Source organism: Diadema antillarum, unplaced genomic scaffold (genome assembly GCF_040938485.1).
Source record: "Diadema antillarum isolate AM-2024a unplaced genomic scaffold, OU_Dant_1.0 seq00000446_RagTag, whole genome shotgun sequence".
In the NCBI taxonomy this organism is placed as follows: Eukaryota; Metazoa; Echinodermata; class Echinoidea; order Diadematoida; family Diadematidae; genus Diadema; species Diadema antillarum.
This window is the reverse complement of record NW_027271420.1, coordinates 540,190-567,696: the sequence shown is the minus strand read 5'-3', so window position 1 is coordinate 567,696 and position 27,507 is coordinate 540,190. Positions and strand designations below refer to the sequence as shown.

General features: G+C 39.1%; 1 protein-coding gene and 1 pseudogene across 1 annotated transcript; both read left to right on the top strand.

Annotated features, from left to right (window-relative positions):
• The first annotated feature begins 282 nt into the window (after nucleotides 1-282).
• LOC139732763 (transient receptor potential cation channel subfamily M member 5-like) lies at nucleotides 283-25,612 on the top strand. Its single transcript, XM_071643607.1, has 24 exons — nucleotides 283-374; nucleotides 3,769-3,934; nucleotides 7,006-7,186; nucleotides 10,679-10,854; nucleotides 11,572-11,800; nucleotides 12,305-12,452; nucleotides 13,323-13,525; nucleotides 14,250-14,356; nucleotides 14,881-15,015; nucleotides 15,606-15,656; nucleotides 15,920-16,007; nucleotides 16,754-16,952; nucleotides 18,072-18,297; nucleotides 18,746-18,838; nucleotides 19,201-19,370; nucleotides 20,305-20,449; nucleotides 20,995-21,123; nucleotides 21,558-21,809; nucleotides 22,413-22,587; nucleotides 23,049-23,181; nucleotides 23,420-23,616; nucleotides 24,267-24,399; nucleotides 24,858-24,948; nucleotides 25,343-25,612. Exons 1-24 carry the CDS (start codon nucleotides 283-285, stop codon nucleotides 25,610-25,612), a joined length of 3,789 nt encoding a protein of 1,262 aa, XP_071499708.1.
• LOC139732748 (uncharacterized) lies at nucleotides 7,461-9,163 on the top strand (annotated as a pseudogene).
• Nucleotides 25,613-27,507: the final 1,895 nt, after the last annotated feature.

Here is a 27,507-nt window from a genome sequence, read left to right as displayed (position 1 = left end):
TAAGTGTACCAAGGCTTATGCGTCACCTTAGAGTTGTATCAATCATGTCAGTGGTTGACATTTTTGAAAGAACCCTTGTACAATTCATATTGTAGTTTAAATGATTACAATGTTTACAATAATTTCTTATGATCTATTTTTGCGTTCTCTCGATCTCTCCTTCACTTTCACTCTCTTTCTCTCTCTCTCTTGTAAGAACTCATGGTGGCTGAAGACCGTTTGGAATCGGTGACGACTATTGTTTGGCTGCCATAAAATTTGACGACACGATTTGTCGTTGCCATGGCGACTAGCTGCTGCACCGGCAGCACGCACAAAGACAGGGGAGAGATTTATACAGTGGATAGCCAGCAAGGACAGTCTACGATCGTTGCGTGAGTAGCAGTGACTACGATTGTGATTATGATTTTCATAATGATTATATCAATGATGAGAATGCCAACTGAATCTAAAGTACAAGGATGATATTGGAATTAGAAACACAAGTTTAAAAAATAGTTTCATTCGGTCCACACAGATTACAGTAAATCAGATTAAATTCTCTGTAATAAACTTCAAGAGATGTTATACTGGTTGGAATTGAGAATGAAAGGAAATTCTAACGAAACTTAATATGAATGCATTAAATCAGTGAAATGGGGTCGTTAAATCAAGTTAAACTTTATTATTATTTATAGTTTTAAAGTCCTTATGAAATGTATACAAAATTCCACAATATGTTTAAATTAAAATTTATTTTCACATTGACTTGTTCACCTTATTCTCTGTTACAAAAGAAAGTGAAATGTGTGTTTTTGTCGAAAAAATAAAATAAGTTTAAAGTGAATTGAATATAAAATACTTGAGAGTTCAAATGCTCTTTCAATGTCACGCAGAAAAAGCTGAGTTTTTCACTCGTGATAAAACAACGAATTACGTGTTCTTTTCAGTCACAATATGCCAGTTCACAGTTAAAATCTGAGCATGCGCAGATAACGGTCATTGCAGACCTTCTCCTGCAATTGACTTGTTTATAAGCTGATAGGTATTTATGAAAATCATGTTATTAATGTTCTTGTATGAACATTCACAACATGAATGGATAATCACAATATGGATAGGTCTTTATGAAAACCATGTTATAATGTTCGCGCATGAACAACCATGCACTTATTAGAATACACAACTGAATGCTTTATTTTATACAGGTCAAAATGATTAACAGAAGACATCAAACAGCACTTACATCTAAATTACCATTTTCTGCTTGGTTCTTTTCAACTGCTCTTCTTACAGATTATAGTATTCCATGTTTGGTAAAGTCTGTGGTTCCAGAGGTCATTGCAGACTAGTGTTAAATGTGAAGTGGCGTATTGATGACATATAGTTTAATTTCACAAGAGTGGACTATATTACTATAAACGTGAAGTATATTTTCTCTGCATTTCTTCTTATAAATATATACAAATAAAAATTTCGAGAGCACTTACAAATAACATTTGAATATCATGCAGTATCCTTTTTCACTATAACCCCATCCACAACAGACTAACCTATAAGCAATAACAATTATGTTAAAAATACCATTCCATGTTTTGCCATGCAGGCCTCGCTCTGGGAGGGGTGGCAGGCGGGGGTGCTGTGTCATGTTGCCCAGACTTAATGACTGCGAGATTCAATGTTCTTCTATGAATGTCTGATTAAGCGATCTTCTATGGTTAAAATGACTTCACGAACAAAACTTCAAACGGAATTACTTCCCCTCAAACACTTCTTCCAAATCGAAGCCGTCTAAAGTATACAAATTGTTCTAATTGGAAAAAAAAATCTTGCATCACTCGATAACATTATGATTTGAATGTGACTAATAGTATTACTTCTATATCCTTGTTGTTGATGCTGTTTTTACTCTAGGAACAGTTTTTCTGCAAATTGCCTTGCGTTTCCAGTATGTGCTTATTCCATACTGGTTATCTGCCAAGTGCGCAGAGGTTGTGTGACACACTAATCCTGTGTCGTGTACTAGTATATCAAAAAGGGGGTTGGGTGAGTCACAATACCTATCTTATAGGTCACAACAAGTGAAGCTCATTGAATGCTGAACCCATTTAAGATTCCAACTTGCCAATCATCATTCTGTCTGAATCTGCTAGACTACCGCTTTAGGAACAAACTCTTCACTTCCGTGTCACGTGCGCTTCGACGCTGTGAGTAGTCACAGTTTTCGCGCTCTTATACAACTTAACGTCTGATTAGTGTGCTTCCACACGTTCGCTAGTGTGGTTACCATAGCTGGCATATGTACAGTGGTTGCTATCTCGAGATTCAGGCTCGCCACCATTCCTTTACCCTGTATGATGAAATGGATCCCGATGGCGAGCTACATTGTTATGTTTTACAGTACTTGAACACTTTGGGAAGAGTGTACAAAGAGTGAATATCCATGATGAACCACCACTTGCAACTCCACACGTTTTAACCCGTTGAGGACGAGTCCCGAGTATACTCGGGCAGGGGTCCATGGGAAATGCGTGTTGTAGCAAAATCAGCCCATCCTCAAAGGGGCAGCTATGAACTGAGCTAATTGGATGTAAGATGATTAGCCTATGTATTATGTCGAGCACTTTTTAAAACTCTGCCTCGTCGAGAGTTCTTCGTAGTTACAACTTTGATGTATAATTGGTGTTATTTCTCTCTTCACTCTCATCTCTCCCTCTCTGTGTGTCTATTACTTCATACATGTTTTTTTTTTCCAATGATTTCTTTCTTTTCTTTCATCGCAAGTGCTTTGCTAAAAAGTTGAGATTTCGTGTACGCACCTGATATTCTTATCGTATTTACCATGTGTTTCATTAGGGCAATTTAAGAAATTGAATGTATAAAGGATCATTTGTATTTTCATTATAATGTCCAGACTGGTTTTACTGTAAAGCATTCTTCACTGTATTATCAGCTTAGGGCAAGATGTAACTTCAGAACGTGGGACCATTCAATATCGTGGTGTCTGGCTTGTTTTTTGTGTTGGTCCGAGAACAAAATGATAGGGCCTATGACACAACTTGGCTATAAAAAATAATGATCACTATATTCCAGAGCTGCTAATCATTCACGCTCCAATATCATTTGTTAAAGGTTTTGAGTGGGCTTACCTCTGCCTTTTTTGATGTTTCATCCAAGCATGTTCCTCGAACAAACGCATTTCTCAATTACATAACCGCTCTTACAATTAATCTTTCTCTTGGTGAGAAGTGTTGCCCATTGCTGCTCAAAAGTGTGGGATAAACCAGATAGCACCCAAGAGAGGCCACCCTATAGCTGGTCAGAAGAGGCTCCCCTCAAAACATATGTCCATTCATAGTGTACACCTGCACTTACAAACATATGCTGGATAAAGGTATACTTTACAGTCTATATACTGTATAGTATGTCTACGGCACTTTACAGTCCAAAATAGCTGAACCAAATGTTCCAAATAATCGTGATTATCACTGAAACGCTAATTTATCTAATAATTATGACGATGATGATGATAATGATAATAATGATAATAATAATAATAATAATAGTAATAATGATAATAATAATATGATGATGATGATACAATACTTCAGCTGCTGATAATGTGTTGTGATTATCGTTATTTTCATTATTGATATCATTACAATTGTGATTATGATCATCATTATTATTATCATTACTATTACTATTGATATTATTATCATTATCGTCATTGTCATCATCATAAGTATTATTATTATTGTCATTTGCTTTACATTACTGTGTCCCTAGGGAGGGCTCGACTAGTGCACCAGTTGAGGATGTGGCGATGGAAACAGTGCTACAGAGCTACACTCCTACTCCCGAGCCTCCTGCTTCGTTTCTCACCAGTAAGATCCTCTACCGCAAGGAACTCGACTCCGGGCTACGCACGGGCAAGCGATGGTTGAAGACGAGGGTAGGCTACAGGTCGTTGGGTTCATTTCCGTAGGACATTGTTCACGGAAAGTAATCCCTAGTTCCGTAGTATGTAAAGTAGAGCTATCCTGGACGTAGGTGTGATCCTGATCCTACCAGTAGATCTTCCCCCTTCACTTAGATATAACACACACAGACTCAACTAAGCAATTCAACAAACACACATCGTCTCCAAAGAATGACAACATCATTATTATGTATGGAGATATCAAGATTATAGTCACTCTCGGAAAGCGTAGCCAGCACTCACACTCGGAAACCTCAATCATGAAGTGATTTTGCCACTCTATCAGAAGAAGAAAAGGAAGTTAGAAAAAAAGCTGAGCCTCGTTATTAAAGAAATATATCTTTGAGAGGTTCTGAATCAATTTTCTGAAGGTGATTTCCGTTAAGCTGGTACTCTCGTGCCAATTAACAAACAGCACTAAAAACCATATTGTCATGCAGCAGTGTTCGATATAACTAGTCAAAAGCCTAGTTGCAATTGAAGATATGTTTTGTGAAAAGTCCCTCTGAATTCATATGTTCACATTCGACACATCACTCTATGTACACCTGCAGACGTAGTCTGTTGTCGATCGTTAAAATAACCATCATCTTCACTCTTGCACATTTTATTTGAATATTTTACAGGTCGGATGTTTTGCACGACCGAATAAGTCATAAAGTCATGTAGTGTATATCACAATCATTTTTTTTTAAGTCGAATGAATCAAGTGACCGGTTCGATTGAATTACTGAATGATGACAAGTCAGTCTTAACAGAATTACAGTCTCCACATGCAACGGTGGTTATGCGTTTAAAATTGATTTAGTTCCACAGTTTTCATGTGTTTTTAACTTATTCTCTTTCTGTTTCAAAGGTGTTTTTTGCCTCAGCTGTCCTTTGACAAATATAATAATAGCTGTCTTCTTCACTTCAGGCTAATTCACAACACACACAGACACACACATAAACAAAAAAAAAAAAAAAAAAAAAAAAACACCAACCTTGGATGAATTGTCACATGCTTCCGTGATTAGCCTGAACTTTCAGTCTGTGCTTACATGGCCCTCGAGAATGACGTCATCCTCACAATCAATTACACGGGAGATTCATTGCGTTTGGCCACGCATTTGATTGCGCCAATTATTTGTTTACGAAATTTAGTCACTACCACGAACAATTCTAACAAAGCTGCTTACCATAGGACAGGGGAATTAATAGCAACGACCCTTCTTGGCTTCCTAACAGTAACGTTTGTATACCACGTTGTCCTCTCTGAACGAATATGTTTCAATCACTTATGTAACATCGATTAGGTTTGTAATGAAAGACACGTGTAATAAGCTGCATCCTTCTGCTCTGAATAATCCCAGACTCAGTCCTTCGCAACGAGGAGCGCCCTGTTTGTTTGAGAATAATCATAATCATTTTACACTGCTTTGTTTTGATATTAGACAAGTTTTGAACAGGATATATTCACATTAAAATATCTACAGGAATAGACTTTGCAGTAAGGACATACATCAGAGCATTGAAGAAGTGTGGAGTGAGTCGACATAAGGGCTAGGGGATGTCGGGGTAATGCGGTCACTCTAACGTTGGCTACAAGATTCTTTATAATTTCTATGGAGGTTAGCACCAATCATCAATACTAGTTATCCCTCTCATCCCCACTTTCCCCTCTACCTGCACATTATCACACACACACACACACACATACACACACACACACACACACACACACTCACTTATTTCTATTATGCCCCGCGGCATCATGCTCTGAACCAATCACTTGGCACTTACTATTCTTTCTTCAATTTGCCTGTACGTAAGTGCTGAGTACCTCCCTCTATGTAAATCCAATAATATTATTATGTTACGTAATACTCGTAGACACTTACAGTATTAATGGACATTAATTGAAACTCGACTTCAATATTTAAGCAAAGAATGATCCTGAAATGTGCACATTACCACGTGACAAATGAGTGTGACTAAATTGGATGAATATCACATCAGTGTTGACTGAAAGATTATCAGGCGACTTACATTAATTTTGCAAGGCCAGGTTGGAGTCTTCAACGATTGAACCATCGTCTTATTGCATCGATTCAAGACATGGTGCCCCTACCCATAATACGTATGTATATATATGATAGAGCCGGTTTCCGAATGCAAGGAGCCCAAGTTATGGCATGATAGATTCGACGAACCTTGTGCAACCAAGGAGGAAAGAAAGAAAAAATGCTCGCTGGCTTTACAAAAAGAAAGAAATATCTTGAAATATTTTGGAGTCAAACCCGGACCAAAATGTCAGGATTTTTTAAGGTGCTGCCCTAGATTTTCTCCACAGCCCCGGAATTTTTATCAGTACCCCGTCTCTATTGCTCGCTCGGTCGATAGCCAAAAATCTCATCTGCTGGTTTTAAAGCTAGAATGTTTCTTACCTCACTAGTTTAACCGTCTCCAGAGGTACATTTTTCACATCTTGTCATTTTGTTTTAGTTTGTATTTTTGTTTGATGTTACAGCTTTCCACCAAATACCAAATACACACACACACACACACACACGCACACACACATGCACACGGAATGAAACCAGGACAAATGTATGGGGAGTATTTTGATAGCTATGGTGTATTACTTGACGAGTTATCTACTTCTGATGCAAAGTTTACCTACCTCTCATTCTCTCCAAGTCCATTTTCGAATAAGGGATTTCGCCTTTCAAATTGCCGCTCTCCTTTTCGTCGCTGGACATTTGACGGAAAGAGTTCCTTATGCACCCCCCCCCCCCCGCTAGTTTGCACAAAATAGATAGGTTGCTGAGTTTTTTTTGTTTTTTTGTTTTTTGTTTTTTTTTTTTGCTGATGGTGGTCTAAATAAAGGTTACGGGAAGTCTTCCCATAAATGGCATAACCTTTATTTAGTTTATTATTGGTAAAAAGGAATAGTAGTTTGTTTCGTGCAAGTTGGTGGGGGGGGGGGGGGACACAAGGAACTATTTTGACACAAAGCGCTGTCATTAGAATGACGAACCTTTCCCTTTATCTCCATTCACTAGTTCGCCCTGGTGCCAACCAACGCGAACCCCAAGGACGTGGTGAACTTCTTGCTGGAGAAATGGCGACTCCCGAAGCCAAACCTGGTTATTTCTGTGGTCGGCGGCACCGCAAAATTCCACATGAACATCAAACGAAGGGAAGTGTTTCGTCTGGGCATAGCTAAAGCTGCTGCCACAACTGGTAAGTTAGTGACTATACCGATAAAGTGATCGGACGGGTTGGTGACTTATATAAATCACAGTATCTTTTTAGATGAGAATACATGATTAGAAACTCAATTTAACGTTTCGAGCAATCAATGTCGTCCGAATTTCTTCCGATTAAAAAGCGGAGTTTAAAATCGTCTTTGGGCGCTCAAAATCAGCAACTCGGCGATCGAACTGCAAATTGCGCCAATCAATTTGACACTATAAACAATATTACGGCATTCGTTAATCGTCATTCAAATTCGTCCATGCCTAACATCTGCGTCCCTTCGGTCATTCAAATTCGTTAATGAGAAAGCATATTTGAAATAACTGTGCACTCAACTTGAGAATGTAAGGTTCACACCAGGTGGAAAATCAAGATAGGGAGGGGATTCGGGAATTCTAGTTCAGATCAATACTTTGCTTTGGTGATGTTATGCTCATTTGACAAAATTAATGACATGAAATATTCTTTTGCTGTAAAATCTTTGAAAACGTCAGAATTCTGAGCTTTTTTATGCAAGTGGTGTTTTGATTTCCTAAGGAGCCCTATGCCCCTTTTCTCCCCTTATTAACCATAAACATACTTAAAATCTTATTCGCGTAATAGATCTGTATAATGCTGTTCGTCAGGAGCAGGTTGATGGAAAAGCTGTTTCTAGGTCCATTTGCGCATTCATGAATTAGACTAGATTAGTACAGTCTGTTAAATAAACGCTTACACCTTCATCCGTTCTGTGTTTTGAGTTCTGTATCATTCCATTTCATTGTACAAACTTGGCGCTGACAGGCAAGATAATGTACTGAACTGACAACTGAGACAGAAAACAAAATGACTGACCATCAGCCAGCTCGCTTCCAATTACGCACAATAGGTGTTTTCACATCAGAACGATGTTTCGAAATAGCGCGATATTTTCTGACTTGGGAAATTAAAAAATATCTCGAGCTTGGATTTTTATCGGGCTGATGTGAAAACGCCTAATGAGTACGGACGCAGTATAATTGCGGCTTTTGAATACAACAAAACGGACAAACTTGAAATGGCGGACAGACTTGGTGTCAAGAGCCAGACATCAAGATCTATTGTTGCAACATTCCTTCGAACAGGGCGAAGAGACAAACTCCCCAAGGTGGCAACATGAATGCCAAGATTGACGACGAGATGAAAGAGTGTCTTCGTTAAGCTTTGAATGCCAACCCCTTAGCGACCCTCGAACATCTGTAGACCGACTTGGATTCAAACAAGCCCCAAGTGCTGAGTACAAGTATCATCGCAAGTTCTTTAGGTAAAATGCTGCACATATCCAAGCTGGTGGAAGATGTCCCGCGACAATAAATGAACAGCGAGTGTTAGACAACAGGTCGGTTTATGAAAAAAAAAGGGGGGGGGGGTGTAAACCTTTCTTCATTGACGGGCATGGATACAATGCATATGGACTCGTTGAACATTCGGACGGCTCGCCGAGTCGTCAGTGGACAACAAGGGCAAAATCTAAACATAATCAACCCTGGCATTAGCCCACCGATGTCGGTCTGGTGCATCACGCCATGGCGCAAGAGACTGTCACCAGAGAAGGCTTCAAAGATTATATGGCTGATACATCCCGATGCTGACAGGAGATCTTTCAAGAGGACAATGATCGGGTGTTTCTCATTTTCGACAACGCCCAACCACACATCAACGCCAGACTACCTGACGGAATGGACAACATCACCCTCAAGCTGCTTCCGCCATATTCCCCTTTCCAATATCAGGTGCAGAACATTCACTCTACACATGAACTTTTAAAGCTCAGGTCAAGAAAAGGCATTCCTCGCTCGTCCAGAGCGGCAGAGAAGGATGGATGACAGAGAGGGGGCACAAGAGGAAGGCATCCATCGTCAGCACTTGAGACTGAACTTACTAGGCTCCTCCAGAGCCCTGTTTCATATAGCTGTTCGTAAAGTTGCGCACGACTTTACTTAACGACTGGAAGATGGCAAGCCGAGTGGGTTTCCTAATCATTGTTAATTTCAATAGCTAAAGTTGGGATTTGCAGGTGATAATGATTATTCTTACGTATTAAAACACGTTTTTAGTTGAAAGTGTACCACCTTTTGCCCCAATGTAGACGAAATATTGACATACAGTCGCACATTTTTAAAACGTAAGGAAAAGAAAAATGGGCACACATATTGGCACTTCATATTCCAGTTGTTCGTAAAGTCGTGCTTAACTTTACGAACAGCTTTATGAAACGGGGCCCAGGTCGGCCGACTCTCGACTCTCGCCGTCATCAACGCACAAAAATGCGGTCAGTGGTACCGACACAGCCAGACATTATTTCCACGATGTCTGGAACGACAAAACATCGACGGAATAGACCGGCAGATTTTACACACCGAAGACCACGTACTGATATTAGAACGGAGACAGCTATATAATGCACGTTTGTGGGAGAATCATAAACGTAATGATGAAAGATATGAAACTACGATGATAGAGATGCATAAATGAAAAATAAAATGCCACAAAACTATGCACGAGAAACATGTACAAATGACATGTATGAAAGAATAAAGTGAAAATAAAGAAAAGAAACATGGAAAACAAAAACAAAACAAAGAAAGCAACTCTTCATGAATAAAAGAAAAGAAAAGGAAAATGACAAAAAATGAAAAGAGAATGAAGAGTAAAAAGTGAAAAAGAAAATAGGAGATTAAAATTTAAATTATGTATGCACTTTTGTGTAATGCATGTAAAATCAAAATATATATTGTGTCCACGCGGATTCACCGTACACAATAACACTAATTTGAATGAATTAAGTAGAAAATCGACTTCCTATAAACGAATTTAACTGCTCGAACTATGTTCACCAGCCATGATTAATTTCTTAATTTGGGGGGTTGCAGAAAATTCAATTTCACCGCACATTCACGAAAATGAATTCATATCAATACTTTCGATCGCTCAAAAAATTGCGTGCTATAAAACGAAATTGATTTTCTATATAACACTTTTGATCGCGTAAAAACGAAATTTTGCGGTTTGTGTTAAATTGAATGACCGATAGACACGAACCGTAAGGGATCGTTGAATTTAAATGACCATTTTACGAATTTGATTGGCAAGAGTTTGAAATTAGCAGGAAAATCCTATATTATCCGTCTGGCAAAAATGATAGAATCTTTGTCCGTCTTTCGTATCGTTTGTATTTTTATGATTACTTGGGCGGGACTTGTAAGAAATTGTCCTATATCATTGATGCATGTTGCTTGTGAAGTGAAATGTCACCACCAAGGAGGTAGCTACACACATAGCAATACCTCGCTGGTTAACGTCTTTGGAAAATAATTTTGTCTTGAGTGAGGCTATTTTTGCAATTGTTCACCATGAATGCATTGTATACGAATATAACCATCTCCTGTCTGTCATAATGTCTGTCTCTTTGTTCCTATCTCTCTTTGTCTTTATGTCATATGTTGTATGCATGAACAGGTGCATGGGTTATCTCGAGCGGACTGAACCGAGGGATCGTGAAGACTCTAGGCGAGGCACTGAGGGACCACGCTGTGGCTGCAGGGGCTAGGAGAAGTAGAGCCAAAGTGGCCGCTATTGCTATGACGTCACTGCGAGACATTGAGGGTTTTCAGGCATTGATTGACGGTGCACAGGTTGGTTTGGTGTGGATTATACTCCTTAATTCTTTGGTTGGTTTTCGCAATGAAACTCTAGTGTTCTTTCATTTGCTGACCGTTTTAAGTGGAGGGTGCTATGACATGATATTAATCTCTTTGATAGGTGAAGTATAAAATGAGCATATCATAATCAGCCTATCTGTGATTTGTGACTACATCACAGTCGTTACAAGTCATTTGCGTTGATTATTGACGATTAACAGTTATCCAATTACGTCACAGAGTATATTGGTTGAAATGACCGCTCACAGAATCCAAGGGGTATGTCAGGAAATCTGTAGTTAAGTTGAAATGATTATATTTAAAATCTTCGTAACTACACGCAAGAGATCTATTCTTATCAAATATTCATCATTCAGGTTATCAATCTTTTAAGATTATCAGGAAGCTGAATAGTCTATGAAAAAAATTCCATTCACCTTTCCCTCTGTAGATTACGATTTATATCAAAGTTCGGATAACTTTCATACAATAATCTTCAGATTTATATACAATGATATGTGTATGTCTTAACACTTTCTAGGCAGGGAGGAAGCTTCTCGAGATGTGGACGGTTCCCGCTTTCAGCTTCAGTATTAAATCAACGTTTTTCATAATAAATTTACAATCACTATATTATGTTTTGTTCTATCCCAGTAAGTGAATTTGAATTCGGCCTCCATGGTGGGGTACATTTTCCTCTCCTACCCTTAGAACGACCGCCCGGTGGTGTACGGAATAGGCTCTGAGGCGATGGCCGAGCACCGAATGCTAGATCCAAACTACCCCTATGCTCTTCTCACTACGGACGGCAATCCAGGATCAACCCATCCCGACAGTGGCGATGGTCCAGGCCGCCTAGACCAGCCGGGTTCGGAGATTGAACTGAGAAGTCTCGTTGAGCAGGAGATAGCTATGCGCAACATCACTCATAGTAACAAGGGTGAGGGCACCAAACTTGCTAATAAAGCTGTCCTCCACCACGTTTTTAGTGCCTGTGACAGTGCTTTCGTATTCAGCAGAGATGAATACCCGGGATGAATGCCCCAAAATGACCGTCATGGGAGGACAGTGATAGAAAGCTAGAAGAAAATAAAGTTGATTAGCTGATTTTCCGCAGTACTAGTATTCTTCATATTTCTCTTCATCTTTACCGCAATACCGTGTCTTACTTTTCTTTTCATTATGTTTTTTTTTTTTATTCTTCTATCTCCTCATTCTCTCCTTATTTCATTCAATTCTTATACAGGTATATTGTCCCCTAGTCCATACTCTCGTACATATTCGTTCTCTTTTCCGATATCCTCATTTCCTCTTTCTTCCCTTTTCCTCTGAGTTATTTCACAACCTCATTCCAGTTTGTTCACTTTCTCTCCCTTCTGAGCACTGCTCATTAGCCTTTGTGTGCCCCGCTGACTTAGACTTGTCTTTAACCTGATCACTGCAGCGCGAGTACCCATTGTCTGTTTTCTGGTAAATGGCGGGCCGCATCACATCCGAGCTGTACACAGTGCCATCACGAATCGCATCCCCGTGCTCGTCCTGGCCGGCTCGTATGGCTGCGCAGACGTCGTGGCAAAGGCCTACAAGCTCGGGTGAGTCACGGGCTTACCTTTCTTAACATTCGAGAGAAAATTGAAAGTAACTTATTCTTCAAGCTGTGATAAAATCTGATGATCATAAGGACAATGACTTGGGAATACAACTATAATATTATTTGTATTCATGTTTATTATATTATTATTTTTATGTCAGTGTTCTCACGCTTTCTGTACTGCTCAATAAGAATAATAATTGTTGTACTGACTCCGTCTCACAGCATGAATGCCTTCTCATTGCCGAAAATGTTTGTAGCGTTTAGTTCTTCATATAAGTTACGTTCAGACGGTGATCCTTAACTTCGAGGATAAGTTCGTAGGTGAGTATGGGGCGCCAAGTGTTACGTAGTCTTTTTTTTTGTCAAAAAAAATATTTAATAACAATTTCGTTGACAAAATTGTCATTTCGTGACGAAATTGTCACTTCGTCGACGAAATGGACCATGAGACAGTTGGCGCCCCATACTTACCTTACCTTACTGCCGCCACAGACAGTATACAGATAGGTGTGTGTTCATTGATAGGTCGTCAACCCTAGCCAAGAAGCATTTAATGGTACAACATGACTGTGCGACTGCAATGTAATTTGATAGACATCCCATTTGCGTCAAATCACAGGGTTTCCACGAAATGCCGAGTGTTATAAAATGATTATGACAAAATAAGATGTTTAGCCTTTTGAAAGAAATTGACTTTTAATACATTGTAATGCGAAGAAAAACAAATCAATTTCTCACTGGTCTTACAAAACATACAACCGTTTTTTAAGATGCAAAATCATCTAATCAGTCCTTTCTCAATGTGTTTTGTTTTATATATTATATTTCTAAACATAACTCTCTGTGCACTTTTTACCTGTCATAACAGTATCGAGGACAAAGCAATGTTGCACGACATTATGACCAGTGAGTTCAAGACTGTCATCCCCGCTGACGAGTCAGCTGATCTCCTAGCACAGCTTAGCGATATCATCAGGCAGCGACATCTCCTCAACATCTACGAGCTCGATGGCGTGGATGGCTCGCCCAACATCGACATCGACGAGGCCTTCCTACGAGCGCTTCTGAAAGGTTGGTTTCATGTTGACGTGGAAGGTCTCGGGAATAACAATAGTTTCAAAGGGGACATGCATTCACTGCCGACGGGGGAAAAAAGAGAGAAAAAAAATATCCCTGGAACAACCTTATCGCATCATTAATTTGTTAATCAATGAAAAGCAAATTCCTATTCTTTCTTTCAGGACACTAATAGCCACCAACAATAATTATGATGACAAAATGCCAAAGAAGAAAACTGAAAAGCATTATCTTCACTTTGGCTGGCTAAACCAGGCAATTTCTGAATGCACAATAATTTTGTTTCACTGCTCTGTGCATACTGGACACTTTCGTCGCAGACTCCGCGGAGCGGTTTTTTAAAAGTGTGTGTGTGTGTGTGGGGGGGGGGTTAATGCTTGAACGATTTTTTTTTTATGCTTATTGGTTTATATACAGTCATGAAAGCCTACACACATTATATAATATGGATGATGACAATGATAATAAATATGTCTGTAGTTTTAAGATGGTGGAGTACGAGAAAGCGAATAAAGTATTTATGTACCTAAAATTTGACTACTCCATCATTTTCACAACGATAAGTTTATTCACCTTCCAGTTAAAAGTGTAGGCAAAACACCTACAAAGTCCATGCAAAAAAAAAAAATCCCCCCTGCTTGTAAGCATCGCTATATTCATTGTTACATTTATCTGATATAATTTCGAAAATTTCTGTTGGTTAAAAAACACATTCCAGGGTCACAAGGTTCTCGGCAGAAAAACCAACTACACATGGCCTATGCAGTGATCTGGAAACGAGTTGAATTGGCTCAAAAACAACTCCTGGCTCAATACAAGTGGAAGGTGTGATTTGGATACAGAACGGATTTTTGCATGATTGATGATAGCAATTGAAAATTCTCTCTCAGAAGATATTTCAAGAAGAATATGGATTTGTCCATTGCTTGTTTGTTTGATTTTATTTATGAACACCTTTAACATACACACATTAATGTAACGCAAAGTCCCTTGCTCAAAGTTTTTGAGTAATCATATGTAACAGCTTTTGGGAATACATGGAGCAAAATAAATAAATGACTCATTGTTTCCTGACAATGCAAAATAAAGACACTATTATTGGTATCCAGTTTAAAAAATGTACCTCTGTAATGAACTATTTTACGTAATTACTTCATTGAAATAAAAAAAAGTTTCTGTTTTCAGGAATCATATCAAATAACGTTTGCAGTTAATTTCTATCCTATCAAAACTATCGGGGAAGAATATGAACGGTAGATAGGGCACAATCATTATGAACAGCTTCCAAAGTATACCCATCTCATCTGTAGGGAAACGTCTAAATCGGTCCCAAATTTTGTTTGCTGCAGTCGTCGGACCTGTCGGAGGCGCTTCGAATGGCGCTGGTCAACGACCAGACAGACTTCATCCGACTCTTCTTGAACATCAACATCAAACTGGACAAGTACCTCCATGCCGGCGAGCTCCGGCGACTGTACAATGAGGTGAGACGACGAACGTGTGAGATTGGTCACAGTAAACACAGACACTAGTCCAACTTGCCATAGTGGCTCTGGTTTCTATATGCAGAAAGGATGATGTAATATACATACACTAAAATTGTAAGACAGGCATGAAACCATGTCTGATTGTGGAGTGATTTTTCTCCACCTTTGATATGTTTGCTTTATCCCCTTCGTCTGTCCACCCCCCCCCCCCCCCTCTTCGTCTAATGCTGCCTTTCTGTTTTTACTCTCGTAATTTGTTCTTGTTCTTCGGTTTGTTTTTATCATTTGTTTGTTGTTGTTTTTTTTTTGCTATTTGCCAGCATCTCACGATGTATATAAGATTTCTTTATAGGATACTATCAAATATGAATTCGTGAACTGAAGGAAGCTTACATTGATTTGACAACTATAACAACTGAAAAGAAATTTGTATGACATCAAAGATTGTATTGTTGTGATATATTACCCATTCAGTGCTTAAGATCACCTTCTGTTTCTCTATTATCTCCTCATTCATTGTTTTCCAAATCGTATTTAATGTCTATTTTCTTTTGATTTGTGTTATCATTGTTTCCCCTATCTACTAGGTGAACGAAAACTCATTGTTGTACCGACTGCTAAGAAAGAAAAGCGGAAGTGTGAGTACTTGATCAAAGCAGTTATGAATACCTTGACTTCCCTGGTGATATTACTCTCGAAATCGATTCTGCTTCTCAGGATTAATGTTGCTGTTGTCATTTATGATAATGTGGATAGCCACTGTTAAATACATTTTTGGATATATAACACAAAAGCATTATATCACGAATCATTTTCACGGCAAATTCCTTCGTCCTCCATCTTGTTGAAGATTTAGAAGTGGGATCTTTCATGATTATGTTATCCCCACTCTCTCTCACAGAATTACGGTCCGATCGAGCTCTCCGCAGTAGGGGCAGTCATCAAAGATCTAACCACACACGCTTATGAGCCGCACTATCTTCGTCCAGGTCAGGACTTCAATTTTTCCATTTATGCGTCTGTTGTACATGGATATTAAAGCATTATTAAGGAAGGTTATATTTTGGTTCAAATGTTGATTTAAGCGATTACAGGTCCGTCAACGTGCAACATTTCGTCAACTTCACTCGCTTACACGTATAGACATTATAATTATGAATAACTGCCCGTTCACACTCTGTAGAATGTATTGTGACACGGTCTCTGTTGGTACCTTCAACATCACATCTGTATTGTGACCATGATCTCCAATTCGTTTACCAATATTCGTCGAATTTCACCCAATATCTTACTTGGTCATAAAAGTTACAGTTTTTATGTCCGCTATCCAGGTTTGATGAAGCAGTGGAATTTATTCTCTTCCCATTACCACGTCCATCATAGCTGTACCCCATATTGACTAAGTTGTATTTATTGATTATGCGTGTTGATAGGCAGTACTGATGTCTATATCACTGCAAACATCATACAATAGTAGTTAATAAAAGAAAATTGTCGACAATATCTGATGACGACTAAGCATTCGAGGGATCTGATTTGAAACCAAAGGATCCCTGTTATTTTTATCTTTAATATATCCTTCAAAGTTGCGGTGATTTAAAGACAGAATCAATTTGCACACGGGGGCATATTCCAGGGTTTTAAAAGTCAATAACTGAACTTTGATAACAACGACTATGGGTGAATTAGGAAAGTTTCCTTTTTCCGTTTTTAACTCTTTCGTCAATAATGTCAGATTCACCACCGGTGCTGAGTCCCTGTCGCGAGCTGTTCCTCTGGGCAGTCCTGCAAGACCGCGTTGAGACCGCTCAGCTGTTCTGGGAAGAGGGTAAAGCGTGGATGGGTGGAGCACTCGTTGCTACTCGCATCATGCGATCCATGCACCATCTCGAGACGGAGCCGCAGAAGTTGGCTGATCTGCAGGACCATTTGAGGTGAGATCAAGAGTCAAGAGTGAGCAGGTGGCGTTGGCAGGCAGTTTGTTTCGTTGGTTATATTCTTTGCCAATTATAGCACATCACCATGGTTACACTCCATGTTATCTATTCGCGGAAGTATTTGTTTAGCGTGATTATGTTGTTTTTAGCGTCCCTACAAATTGTTGTGCGCCATATATACAACAAACCCCGGTACCTTTGGTGTTTATATATAAAGTTCTACTGATATCTCATAGTTTCATTCCATTCATGAGTCGGTGCATCAAGGGAAATAGTGCAATACTATATGTATAGCAATATCTTTGTCATTATTCTATGCAAATTAGATGAGTATGATCATGATAAAAAGATAAACTTTCCTTGTACATGTATAAACATTTTCAAAATCCTCAAGCTCACAAGGGAAATTGTAGAGGCTATATGCACCAATTTCAAATTGACCTGGGCCCCGTTGCAAGAAAGTTGCAATCAATTGCAAATAATTGCTAATTTTGAAACAACCATTCTGATTGGCTCAGGGTCTGCCCTATTAAGAAGACATACATGCAACAATGATTTTGATTGGCCAGTGACAATCAGTTGCAAGTTGCGTTTAAACGCAAAGTTTCTAGCAACGGGGCCCTGTTTTTATGTTCTCAATTAATTTCAGAATTGTATGCATACGTTACTATATACTAGAAGTTCAAGTGGTACTGAACGCAGAAACACACAAACTCACCGATCACAATTTTTGTTAGTAATAAGGAAATTATAATGATAATGATGATGATGATGATAATAATAATAATGATGATAATAATAATAATAATAATAATAATAATTATCATTATTATAATCATTATTATTATTATAAAATTAATGATTATGATGATAATAATAATACCGGTAATTACATTAATCCCCATTATGGTTATGATTGTGATTATGATTATGATTATGACGATGATGATTATTATCATTATATATATTACTATCATTATTATTATTATTATTATTATTATTGTTATTATTGTTATCATTGTTATTATCAATATCATCATCACCATCATTATCATTGTCACCATTACTTATCATCAGTATACTATTATTTTTATCACTCTACAATGGCTATACCAGAACCTACGAGAAACTGGCACTAGGCGTCCTCGACGACTGCTACCGAGAGGACCGTCGGAGGACTTCCCTTCTCCTCATCCGTGAGATGCCGGAGTGGGGCAACGTGTCCTGTCTGTGTCTGGCTGCTGCAGCCCACGACAAGTATTTCATCGCCCACCCAGCAGTGCAGAACGTGCTCAACGACCTGTGGATGGGAAGAATATCGCGACAAAACGGTCTCCTTAAGGTAGGCTATCATCCAGTACTACAATGTGATTGGCTCACTGCTTGCCCATTAAATTTTGAACGATGGATTTATTATGTTCGACTACGTCTTTTATTATGATCACAAACCATCATTGAGTACAACTGAGTACTGTTAGCTTTTCAACTGATATATTATAGGACGTCATCACCTCATGACCAAAATAAATGCGATGAAGCCAATTTCGTTCATCGCTGCTTGCAAACCGCAGTCTTCACCTGTTGTAAATCACCTATTTCGTGATGTAAAATAATTACCCAGATTTCTCGTGTCAAACTTTTGGAATGGGAAGTATTTAAATCACTATTATTCAAAAGAGACGTGTACATAACATGTTTCTAAATGTCATTGTTTATGTTGCCTTTGTTGACTTAATCTTGAACGGCAAGTCTGAGAAAAATGCCATTATGACTCTTTTATTTACCGACAGACGTGGCTGGCTACATTCTTTCCTCCATTCGCCCTCACTGGAATCAGGTTTGTTGACGAGGAAAAGGACAGGCAGTATAGCGTGACGCTACAGGTACATTTCCCCAGTACAGGCATGAATTCACAATGTACTGCTTTTTCCTGAAACAGAAAGTACTGCGAATACTGGATGTTTATCGCCTGCTGCAGGTTATTTCAATGCTTTGAAGCTTTTTTTTTTTCAAGTGACTCATTTAACTTTGTTGCACCGTGTCTTCAAGAATGAAACAAACGTAACCTATTCACAGTAAGTTACCACTCTGAATTCCTAGTATTACGCAGTTACATGTATGGACAATTCCGTATATCCATATTCCAGCATATCCAATTAATGGCTGTAAGATATCTACAAACCGTACCAATGTACCTTTCAAGTGCAATGCGCTTACGATAGCTTCTTTTTTTCTTTTTTTTTAGACGAAGGCATCGAAGTCGAGGGCCTGTGGTCGATTTAATTTCGATGAGGATGATGACGAGGAAGCCAGCCAGATGAACCGAGCGAGACGGGACTCGATAATCAGCGACTCGGGAAGCGTCGTCTTCAATTCGGTGCCATTCACGCCCAACAGCCCGGCGCCCAATTTTACGTGAGCTTTGAACTTAGTGTGTTCCCTATTTTCATTTTTCAACACCGACCTAATAACAAGTATCAATGTGGTGATGCCAGCAGATGTGGTTAAAGCACAAAACAGTAGTAATGATATTAGTGGTAGTAGTAGTAGTAGTAGTAGTGGTGGTGGTAGCTCGCGATCACGCAGCAGCAGCAGTAGTGTAGTCGTAACAGAGGTAATAGCAGTATAGCGATACTAGGTCGCCTAGTAGTAGTAGTAATATAGCATAGTAGTAGTAGTAGCAGCAGTAGTAGTAGTAGTAATAATATAGTACATGTTGTAGTATTATAGTAGTAGTGATATAGTACATGTTGTAGTATTATAGTAGTAGTGATAAGTACATGTAGTAGTAGTAGTAACAGTACATGTAGTACGTAGTAGCAGTAGTATATAGTTGTGATAGTAGTATTAGCAATGAGTGTAGAAGATATTAGTACACTTGTACTTTTGGAATTGTCGTTGCTCATTATTATCATCTTTATTATCATTGTAACTTTTGTCATGTTTATCATCACCATCATCAGTAGGCCTACGGGTAAGTATTAGTGTTTACTGTCATGAAATTGGGCTGCAAACGGAAAAAAAAAGAATTACACGTATCTTCTTGTTCTCCTTCTTCAGTTTTTGTTGTTGTAAGTAAATCATATAAACAATAGGATATTTTGTCCGTCTTTCATACTTGATCCTTTAATCTGTATACTAGTATGATATATCGTTTTAACAGTGTGAATGACTGTATTCTCAATTCATTTTGCGGATTAGTTGTATCGAGTTCATCCTTGCCATGAATATGTCACAAAGCGATGTTTAATAATTGTCCCGCGAATGTCATGCTATGGAAATATATGCAATTTAAGATATGGAATTTATTTCTATGTATTTGTATATCTTGATATCTACCCTTGCGAAGCCTGCTACCTCTAGATGACATCTTCAAACACAAGACGGTCAACATGGACGCCTTCGTCCGACAGGAGGAGAGTAACAGAGTTCCGCTCACCAAACGCATCCCGCTCTTCCTTAGCGCTCCCGCCATCAACTTCAGATACTACGTGGTATGTTATTTCTTTGATTTCTCTTTGCGGGGAAGTCTCATATCTAATTTGTGATGATAGCGATAGATCAAAAATAAGGATACGTGTATGTTTAAAAAAAACCCAAACTGTCATGATTTAATCAACTTGAAGTTGGACTACATTTCCAGCGCTGAAAAGTTTCCTTGAATAACAAACATGAAAACAAAAATGCCGTAACCGGTTTTGCCATGTTTCGAGCAAAGAGGCGCTTTTGATATGGAGTAACACTGATAATGAATCAAATCAGAATCTGAAATATATGTTCACGAGACTAATGCATAAAGTAGTCATCGTTGATTTACGACCAAAAGAAAATCATTTTCTTCCCTTTCTTTCAAAACAAGTTGCTACAACTAGAACAAACCGAAGATATGCTTATTAAAACCTCTCACGAACAGTGAAGGGTGTACGTTGTAAGATCACTGACACAACCAATTGAATACATGATGCCAATATTGCTAATCGAAGATGTCTTAATTGGGTATCTTTTTGTTTTCGTTTTGTTTTTCATGCACGTGTCCTAGATGTCCCATCTGGTGTTCCTGGTCTTGTTTAGCTACGTCATCCTGTGTGACTTCCACCCAGAGCCTTCACTGTCCGAGTACGTGCTCATAGGCTGGGTCTGTACGCTTATTATCGAGACCCTCAGACAGGTAAGAACACTGGTCAGACGAAAGGCACAAAACAGTGAAAACGGGTCATGGGTGTCTATTGCGTCTGCGCTCAGACACAAGACTTGAGATCTTATTGCTCTATCTTGAGTGTGACTTTTGCATGGGAAAGAATGTTGCTACAATTTCATTATGACCATTGTCTTTGTCTTCTTTCTTCTCCTACTCTCCTTTCTTTTGCTACAAGGCAAACAGATTCATTATGAAACTTAATGAACTCGCGCATTGTTTTACCCTTTTTTTTGCGTGCTTTGTGTACACGTGTACAGTCACCCATAGTATTATACTCCTCTATTAATGAGAGCGTATTCAGATTTAGGCCTCGTTGCCGTTTCATTGATTGTGAATTATCTATTGTACGTTTCATTTTTGTTGCCTCTTTGTTGTTTTTGTTTTGTTTATCCGGCGGAAAATAGATGATTTCGATCGGGGGATTCTTCAACTGCCGCAAGTTCTTTCACTCGTGGCTGCGCAATTACTACTACTTGGTGGACACGCTCACGATGGTCCTATTTTCAGCCGGCACCGTTCTCCGTCATTTTCCAGGATACCTGGAGGCGGCGCGCATCGTGCACTCGGTGACTCTCATTCTGTTCTACATCCGCCTCCTCCACATTTTCTCCGTCAACAAGCACCTCGGGCCAAAACTCATCATGATAATGAAAATGGTAATATAAGAGGCAGCCGTCACTAATTGTAATGTAGGTTGAGTCCGTCAACACGGATTTCCCAAAGTCCGATAGGAAAGTTCTTATAACGATAAGATATTTTGAAAGAAAAAACAGAACAAAACAAAGTAACACAAAACAAAAACGCCTGTCCGGTGATCAGGAGGTCGTTGGTTCGAATACAGCGTGAGTATGTATGCTCATGATTTTTATCATGGCTGCTACTAAAGCACCGATTAATTCAGTGCTTATTTACGTCGATGTAGGGCAGTTTGTCAGTCGCAATCAAACAGAAACAATATACCATCGGAAGGTTATTCCGAAGGACTCAATCTAATTTCATCATAACTGACGCCTCTGTGGTACAGGATTTTAAAGCCTGCATTCCACTCCCCCGTCCCCCGACAAAACAAAGAGAACAAGAAACATGGACATGATACTTCATTTCGGGTTCATTTCGGACATGGGATGCTGCTGTTCCCACCTCTTTTGATTCTTCTTCTTGTTGGAGGTGGTTGTGTACGTGGTAGTGGTGGTGATGGTGTTTAGCTTTGTTTCTACAAATGGCAACTTCTATTCCTGCGTCTTGAATATCATTTACAGATCAACGACCTGCTGGTGTTTATCTGCATTCTGATGGTATTCCTCCTGGCTTACGGCATCGCCGTCCAGGCCGTCCTCTTCCCCCACGTCACCGACCCGGCAGAGCTGCTTAAGGGCATCTTCTACTACTCCTACTTCCAGATCTACGGAGAGCTTTTCCTCGAGGAGATCGCAGGTGAGCAAGGACACGGGTAGACAGGTGAATTTAAGTACGTGAATAGATGAACGGAAAGATGGATATGCTAAGGCAGATAGACTTATCTATAGAGAAGTTTTATTGATACAAAATTTATTGATACAAGACGGACAGAAAAGTCATAAGCGGGACACTGAATGTGTCAAGTGCAAGGACTGGCAACTTTTGTAATGGGCACCACTCTACAGTCTCTTTTGTACAATTCTAGTACACTGTATGTTCATCCTAATCTAGATGATTATTGCAAGATACAAATGAATCAATTCAGAGCAAAAGAAAAATAAGACTACACTTACCTTTAAAATGAGATCTGTCACAATCATCACTCTGGTATTTGATGTTTGAGTGATATGCAGTCTCCGATTTCGACTGTGCCTAATGAATTGTCTATCAAAATGCAGCCACAAAAGGGGGATTTGCTGTTCTTATGTGCATGATAGGTGATAACTGCTCGAATGACGATCCCAAGATGCCGCCCTGCCCAGCCAACAGCACGTTTGGTGTCATCATCCTAGCGGTCTATCTGTTCATCAGCAACGTTATGCTGCTCAACCTTCTCATTGCCATGCTTAAGTAAGTATTTGAGGCGTTGCCGCTTCAATTACCATCGATTGGTCGTAAGGCTAGAAACACAGATATACACCTTTAGCTTATCTGCGTGTATTATCTTTTCGACAATAACTAATGACCTTTCCAACCGGGACAATATAGGACAGAGGGAGGAAAGCTATCTTGATTGTTTACAGATTCATTCGTTCCCAAAAGGTAACCACCATCACCGCTATCAACACCTGTTCCCGTTCCCCTGCAGCTACACATTTGCCCAGGTTCAGGAGAACACGGACGTGGTGTGGAAATACCAGCGGTACTCACTGATCAAGGACTACTACAACCGACCCGTCTTGGCCCCGCCTTTCATCATCATCAGTCACTTCCTCATCTTCTGCAGCTTCATCCTCCGATGCTGGTGTGGATGCTGCGACCGCTTCGCTGTCTCCAGGAGTCTCAGTGAGTCTCATGACAGTCACACCCAGGCACTGGGCCTTCAGAACATATACCCATTCATTAGAAGATGCTATAGATCGATGTCCCTATAATAGTCTATATTGATGAGATAATGATACAGGCAAGCCACTGTCTGCCTGTCTGTCTCCGCATGAAAGAAAGACTGTCACGGGGGAGGACTGTCCTTAAGGTCCAGGGTTAACTATATCATGTCTGCAGAGGTCAAGTTGCCTTCACCATTGAGTATAGACGCGACGGACACAGATTGCGATATGCTCCAGGGTTGTAACAATCTTCGTGGCAGCAAACATATACAAGCATAATGCATTCAGTTATTTTATGAAGAGATACAATTTATTTCTTTAGAAGACTTTTCTCATGAAACCAAAACAGTGTCGGGGAAACAGTGTTAAAATTTCTGGAATCGCTGTTAATGATAAAAGTTGATTGTCATCAGTCACTCTAGATCTCTAGGGATTCTGGTCCCAGATTCATCCTCCAAAGATGAGGGGAAAAGGGGCAACCCTCAGAGAGCACTAAAACAACCCCCCCCCCCTCCTCCCACACCCGCACGCACATATGAAAACATATTTTTCACCTCTGTAGTACATGTACCACTGGAGCAGTACAGACCGTTGTTTGTGTCCTCACAGGGAGAAAGCTGCCTGGTGATCTGATAGCCGAGATTACAACGTGGGAGAAGATACGAGGGGAGCACTATGTCACAAAGACCAGCAAAAAGAAGGACGTGGGCCTAGCTGACAGGATGTCATCCATTGAACAAAAGTAAGACGTACTAACACTCTTCATCTTGATCACATAATTTACCAAACAGTGAAATACGCCAGTTTACTGCATATGCTCGTCTAAAAATTGTGCAGTTTCTTGATATTACAGTGTACTTTGTTTTAAATCGTTCCACTTTAGAAAAGTTATTTTTAATCTAGGAAGGACGCGATATCGCAGAGATTATATTTCAAACAACCCAGTCATTTAACAATTAATGTGCAAAATCATTAAGGAATTTACATAAAATAATTTACATTCTATCCCATCATCCTCATAAACACACATCAAAAGATCAAAAGTCATTAAATGATATCCAACAGCATTGCATTCACATCACTTGTAAATAATGTGTTTATGGTATACAAATGTTCTTTCACATGGTCCATAAATGTTTTTGCTGGTGAAAATAAAAAATTTATGCCGTCTACGTATCACCTTTTTTTATCTTCTTGCAGGCTTTCAGAATTGACACAAAAATCAACATCAACCAGTAACCCAGATTTGACGTCAAAGTTAAAGGAGCGACTAGATAACATTGAAGGCCAGGTGAGGAACATTTTTTTTTTCCAACTAAGCACTGTAGTCATGATCACTCAAGATCAGTTTTCAGGACCATGTTGTAAAGTATTGGTCACTGATGATCATATTCAAAATCTAACTTCAATTTCCCTGTGTCTGTTATTCTTTAAGTGATGCTACCATATTTCGTGGTACATCTTCCAACTAATTTGGTCCCTTTTGTCCCCATACGATTACAGCAAGTTGAAATGTGATGACATTAATATCTATGATGTGCATTCAAGTTCGTTATCAATTAAAGTCTTAAATCCTCACTAAGTTCTGTTGCTTACTGCTACAAAATGTCTTGAAACATTGAAATTGCTTTGGTGATGATAAATTGAAAATTAATGATATTCCTATCATATCTTCAAACTATCAGATGCTAGAAATGAAAGACCTCCTACTCAAAGCTCTCTCGGCTGTGACCAAGGCAGATGTGACGACATTGGGTCACACTGCACCGAGTCCAAAGCCAGTGGAAACCGCAAACGCTGACGAATCTAAACGGGCTATGAGGGAGTCCTTGGATATTCCCAAAACCCATACAAGTACCTCATCATCACCCAGTAAAAGTAGCACCGACGAGCCGGGTACTGAACTGGATGAGGGAGAGTCTCTACTCGATGTGGATGCAGCTACTCTCAGTTAAAGCCAAAATAGATGACACAACTCCTTGATAGACATGGAGTCTTTTGTAGGGTCGGGTTGCCTTGTTTGTTTATTTGTTTGTTTGTTTTTTGATGTGTGGAAATGTGTCTGAAACCCTAAGTGCCATAAACTAAGTGGACTTTCCTTTCCACACACAGCAAAAATGAAGGCAGACATGCCATAATCAGATGCAGGAATTGCAGACCTGTAGTGGCTCAGTTGATTTGATCACTAACTAGCAATCAAAAGGTTTCTGATTCAAGTTCCCGACTGCAGTGGTCGTGCCCCTTGGAAAGGCACTTTAAATATCCTCATTGTCTAGTCGTTATGAAGGGAGCGGTTGCTTCATTCCTTGGACGCCATGTAAAACAACCTAGTAAATAACTCAATTATAAATGTGTGCACTGAAATAAAGGGACATTTAAACTATGTCAGTGCAAATAATCCACCGAATGAGTGGGTGAAATGTTGCATAATAATTTCACTGGAATCTGTTTCACTCTGCTTGCTATGCAGTTTGCAACAGGAAGCATACCGTGTATTTCTATGCTTCTAAATTGTGATAGTCTTCCCATCCTAATATACATAGGTCCTACTTATACATTAAAATTGATCATAGTACAGATCAGGTAACCTCTTCCTTTTCTTGTTGCAAATTTCATCTAATTTGATGTTGACTGTGGATATAGGCTACCCTTGCATGCAATTGAGTAGCACATACAATGTATATCAGACATTCTGAATACCGGTAAAAAGAATCGGACATGAAAGCTAATCTGTTGCTGCTGAGATACTGTGTTTACTTTCCTGTAGGAAATTCAGCTAGTGTGAGCAATGCCTAATAGCTTGATAAAACCAGTGGGAGGAAATAGAAGAAGAAAATAGTGAAAATTGATAGACCTATAGGAAAATTGTCTACCCATTTCCGATCGTATTGTACATGCTACTGTCATTACATATTAAGCAAATTAAGCACGAACACCCTGTTGTAATAGTCAGTGTACAAATTAGAATAGTTCTTCGTTGCTCTCTTATATATCATACATATGTATGTCCACTTTACATCAACATGACTTCATGTTTCTAAGCATAAAGCTTGCATATTGTCATATCAGAATTAGGTGTTTAATGTGTTTGCCATAACGGGTCTTAATCATAGGCTGGGAACTTGAGCAGGATAAGTATTCAATAGCGAATGCCATAGACGTGCGTTTAGAGTTGGAATGTATTCCTACAATAAACTTTAACTCACTTTAGATTTTAGAATAAGGTAGGGAACGATATAACATAATATGGATATTGGATTTGATTTATGCGTGATGTACTTCCAAGAAAAGTGTTGTTTGTTTTTGTTTATGCTCTTGCCCTCTAGGCCAAAGAAATAGAGCAGCTGCCCCGTCCTAAGGTAGAACACTTTATACACAAACAAAGTTTTTGCTCTCCTGGTTGAATAATACTACACCATATACATGCACTTGTAACAATACAGGGTCCTTCCAGGAACATCATGTATTCAAAAGGTGCTGCCTGATAAGAAATATGCCAAAGTTCAAGTGTACCGACAATAAAAGAATTAAAAACTTTACTTTCTTTGCAATCCAACACGTATCGCTATATAGATATGAAGTTTGTTCATTTTGTAGCACAAGTAATTAACTGCCTCGCTTACATTTAATGCTCTTGTACCTAGTAATATGGCAGAGTTGGTATGTGAAAGGTCAGGATGCCATTCATATTACATATCTGTACTTCTTTACTCTGGCACAGTTATTGTGTATAGATATTTTACAAAATATAGATACATGTATGTATAAATATACAATTTATTTAATGACTGCCTGTGTAGAGCCAGAGTAGGCATCTGTTTTATCTGTACTGTAAACCGTCATCATGACC